Below are 4,341 nucleotides of genomic sequence, written 5' to 3'. Positions count from 1 at the left end.
AACCCACCGAGCCCACTGGCTGGGCAGAGGACAGTGGCACTGGCCAGACAATCTTGCCCCCAGCACTTCCCGGCTGCAGCCCAGCACGTTGTCCAGACGTGGTGAGATCTGCTGTGACACAAATCCCTGCCAGCAGCACCTGGCAACCCCCTCCACACGCAGAGCTGCCCAACCGGGGCCCCACTGAGCAAATCCCCACAGGCTAATTTCGTCATTTCCTCTGCTTCTCAGCCCTCCTCAGATTTTCCTTTGCTTCATACCTCCCTTCCCTGACTCATCTTCCCTTGGAAATAAGAACCCCTTTCTCTGTCCCTTCACTGTTCCCCCTTTGCCTCTCTCTGCCCGTGCTCCCACCTTCTCTCCTCACTATCCCTCAACACCTTTCATCTCCATCTACCTCTTCCACCTTGTCCTGCCCCATCTCCACCTCCTCTATATTCCTTTCTCTGCTCAGCCCAGGTGGTGCCCCCAGGGCTCTTTCCAGGAGGCACAGGGCTGAAGCTCTTTTGACAGGGCACTCTTAGCAGGGAAATTCAGCTCAGCTTCTGAACTGGGCCATGAAGATTATCCTTCTAAACATGACTTGCAGTTTCAGTCAGTGCTCTGATCCATGGGACACATCAGTTACTTGTTGGGGGTCCTGTCCCTGGCCACCCATCCCACTCTGCTCTCGAGCTGAGGCAGAAGGAGTATCGTGCCTGCAGCTCATGTTCTGGATGGGATCAGCAGCCATGAAACATGTCAGGCAAGGAGCTGCTGCAGCTGAGGAGGGACCAGAGCACCTTTCCTCTTGTCCCTGCTCCACCACCGTGATGTAAACACCAGCAGCCAGAAGCAGATACTTCCTTGGGCAAACAACTTGGGACCTTCCCACATCTAGACCCCACACGTGCTGCGTACCACCCTGCCCCATGATCCCTACAGATCACAGTCCCTTCATTCTGCAAGCCCTCAGCAGGCATCAGCAACCCCACGTGCACCAAACAAAAGGCAAGAGAATGACAGGAGATGTGTCACACACTGCTACCACACATGATGCGCCAGGGTGGACAAAGACCTGAAGCCTGGAGAGCAGCAATGTGTCCCTGCAAGCCCAAGGGTCCTGCAGACGTGCCTGGGGGCTGTCAGCTCCTGCTGGGAAAAACCAGGAAGGACAGAGCTCCCCAGCCTGCAGGCACACTCCCTGACCCCAGGCTTGGCTGGGACACAAGCAGTCATTCAGAACGGAATAGGTGTGGACAAGTTTGACCCCAAGCAACAACCAGGGAGCCTGTGAAAGTGGCAGCAAGCAAAGACCTCAGCTTGTAGGCTGAGGGCAGGGAAGGGCTGTGTGGTTATTAGCAGACGGAGCTGAGCTGGCTCCTCAATTACAGCTGTTTTATCCCTGTCTGGACTTCCAACAGCTTCCTCCGATCCCTTCGTGACTCAGTGTCTTGGCATGGGGAACACATACCCGAGAGGTTGGCTTTTGAAATCCACCAGGGACATTTCACCTTCCTAAAATAAAGAGTGGGCAAAATATTTTCAACCTCCTTCCAAAAAATGTGCACACAAAATAAAATACCACTCCTTAATAAGCGCATGTTGTTGGGTCTCAGCTGGTTTTGGGCTGGGGTAGATTTTCCTGGTTATAATCATGCAGCTGTTTGCTGACTGAATAGCTGTATTTATTTTTTGACATGTTTACTAACCACCTCAAATACGTTCTCTACCTGTAATTGTGGTGCAGCACACATATTATTTTTTTTCAGATTTCTTCATTCAAGTGGGTTGTGTTATTCCCAGGCCCTGTGCTGAGGTTTGTGGAGCATATTCGTGGTTTGAGGGTATGAAGCTTTGGACTCAGGTGACCCTGAACTATTGCAGACCGGTGAGGAGATACCTGGTGGGGGCAGGGGGAAAATGGAGTCAATTTTTCAAGCCATTTGCACATGGGTGCTCAGAACTTTAACATCCTCTATTTGCCTTTCTCAAGCAGTCTCTTGTGAAGCGTTTCCTCCCATCTGTGCCCATCTATCTTCCTCCTTTCCACGTTTTATTGAAGCTGGTCAAAGCCAAACCCTTTATGCTTCCTAGTGCATGTGTGCCCTGAGCCACGGGAGAACAGGGGAGGCCTGAAGATGGAGGAGAGCAGAGGCCTGTTGCATTCCTGGCACCCAAATGCTGGGTTGCTTTCCCCGGGCACCTCGTAAAGAATCCCCTTGGCACGGGGGAGATCAGAGGGCTCTGGAAAAGCTGGGCTGGCAGAACAGCCCCACGCTGCAGGGCTGTGCTCTCCCTCCTGCCCTACCTGACCTGAGGGTCTCCTTGCATTGTCCCACCCCTGCAGGTCAGCAGGAGGTGCTGCCCTCCTTTGTGTCTCTGCTGGCATCTTGATGACTTTCTAATCTGGTCACCTGCCACCCTCCCAGTGCTAAATGTCCCATCCACCCTCTCCCAGACCTCTCCAAGCAGTGCTCTTGCAATTCCCTGCACCACACAAGCCTCAGTAATAGTTGACATTTGTTTCAAGATGTTTGGAGAGTTTTACTGCCCAGGAGAGACCCTGAGCCCGGGGCAGCAGCTCCTCTAATCACCAGGCTGCTGGGTTAGTGTTCTGATTTGGGATTTTTTTCTTTAAATAATCAAAGCAAACTGAGCAATTCCTGGAGGTATAAAGCCATTCCAGACCATGTCAAAGTAGATCCAAAGCTGTTCATCCTTATCCCTGCAGAGATATGAAAAAGACAGTGCTCTTTTTGGGCTCCAGGGGCTCACTCTGCACCCAACCTCACTTTCAGAGGACAGGAACAGCACCCTCAGGCTGCCTCTGTCCACTCAACCCCATCCACAGCCTCCCCAGGAGACACCCTTCTCTCCTCTCTGCCTGGGAGGCTTCATCTGGCTTTTCCTCTCCAGGCAGGGCCACAAACCAGCCCACCAGCTGAGACTTTGTGCCTCAGGTCACCTCAGAGCAGCCGGAGCTGTGCTGGGACAGCTCGTGGTGCAGCCACCCCATCACGATGTGTGCTGAGGCCACATTTGTGCCATGCTGCAGTGACCACTTGAGCAGGGGGAGGTCAGACCCAGAAAGGGCTGTCCAGGTCTGCAATTCATTTACAGGAGCTGTAAAACTGCCACCTGGACTGTGCCTTTGCAGCCTTGGACCATGCTGGTGTCAAAGACGTTCGGTGTAAGAGCCAGCTGGAGCCAGGCCAGTTTTATATTTAATCCTGCCTATGAATACAAATACAGGGTCTGTATTTTGAATGAGCGACAGGCACACCACGGACATTATTAAACCTTCCAAAAATAAACCCCTGCCAAAGTGATGGGAGCCAGATTTTTCCTGGAAAGTATCAGCACGGGGTGAGGGGTGCTGGGGGGGCAGCCCCTCTCCAACAGCTGCTCTGCATCAGGAGCAGCTTCTTCCCTCCGGCCCTTTGCTTATTTAAGCCCCACAAACGCCAGTGTGGCTCTTCCAAGCAGCTCGAAGTCCACTCAGCACTAAATCAGCTCTGAGGATTTGCCTTCAAAGCACTTTGGATGAATGTTATGTGAAAGGGCTCTGAAATATTTAGAATTACATATGGCGCTGCCGCAGCAGCCCGGGTGTGCCCCCCGCGCTGAGGGCGGCTCGTCCTTGCCCCGCCGCTCTCTGCCCGCGCAGGGCCGTGAGGGGCCCGGCTCCGGCCATGGGGTGAGCCCCCGCTTTCCCTGCTCTCCATCCCGCTCCAGGGCGGTGGAGGCAGCCGCCGTGGAGCCGCCCTTTCCCTGCTCACCCATGCCCCGCCAGAGCGACATGCGGGCCCGCCGTGAGGGGACCCCCGCTCCTCTCTGTCCCCGACCCCACCCCAGGGGATGTGAGAGACCCTCAGGGGGCGAACCCCCCCCACGCCCTTCCGTTCTTCCCATCTCCCACCGAGGCGGCACGAGAGACCCCTTGGGGTCATCTCCTCCTTCTTTCTCCCCCTTTCTCCCGGGCCGACCCCCTTGAGGTGACAAACCCCTCCCCACCGGGTCCCCCCCGTGGTGGCCCCCGGACACTCCGGCACTACGTTTCCCATGGAGCCGCGCGGCGGAAGCGGAAGTGGCGTTTCTCCGGCGCGGCACGCGGGCCGCGCCATGGCCGCCGACGGCGGCGGCGGGCGGGAGCTGCTCGCCCTCATCCACCAGCACCTGCTCCGCGGCGGCTTCGCGCGGGCCGCCCGGGAGCTGCAGGCGCAGAGCGGGCAGGTAACGGGCGGCCGGGCCCGGCCCGCGGGGGAGGCAGGGGGTGCGCGGGGAGAGGGGGCCCGGTCCCGGAGCGCGGGCCTCGGCGGGCCCCGGCCCGGAGCGCGCGCCTCGGCGGGGGCGCACGGC

General features: G+C 56.9%; 1 protein-coding gene across 5 annotated transcripts in view; it reads left to right on the top strand.

The window, feature by feature from the left end:
• The first annotated feature begins 4,087 nt into the window (after window positions 1-4,087).
• The window catches only part of TCOF1 (treacle ribosome biogenesis factor 1), a 20,132-nt gene continuing 19,878 nt past the window's right edge, over window positions 4,088-4,341 (top strand). For all 5 annotated transcript variants that reach the window (XM_041397936.1, XM_041397937.1, XM_041397935.1 and 2 more), the window contains exon 1: window positions 4,088-4,215. In XM_041397936.1, the coding sequence (XP_041253870.1) occupies window positions 4,105-4,215 (111 nt within the window). In that variant the 5' untranslated portion in view covers window positions 4,088-4,104. The remainder of the gene's footprint in view (window positions 4,216-4,341) is intronic.

The sequence above is a fragment of the Onychostruthus taczanowskii genome, unplaced genomic scaffold (assembly GCF_017590055.1).
Source record: "Onychostruthus taczanowskii isolate IOZ18803 unplaced genomic scaffold, ASM1759005v1 scaffold14, whole genome shotgun sequence".
In the NCBI taxonomy this organism is placed as follows: domain Eukaryota; kingdom Metazoa; phylum Chordata; class Aves; order Passeriformes; family Passeridae; genus Onychostruthus; species Onychostruthus taczanowskii.
Note: the sequence above shows the minus strand (reverse complement) of the source record. Positions and strands in the feature narration are given on the sequence as shown.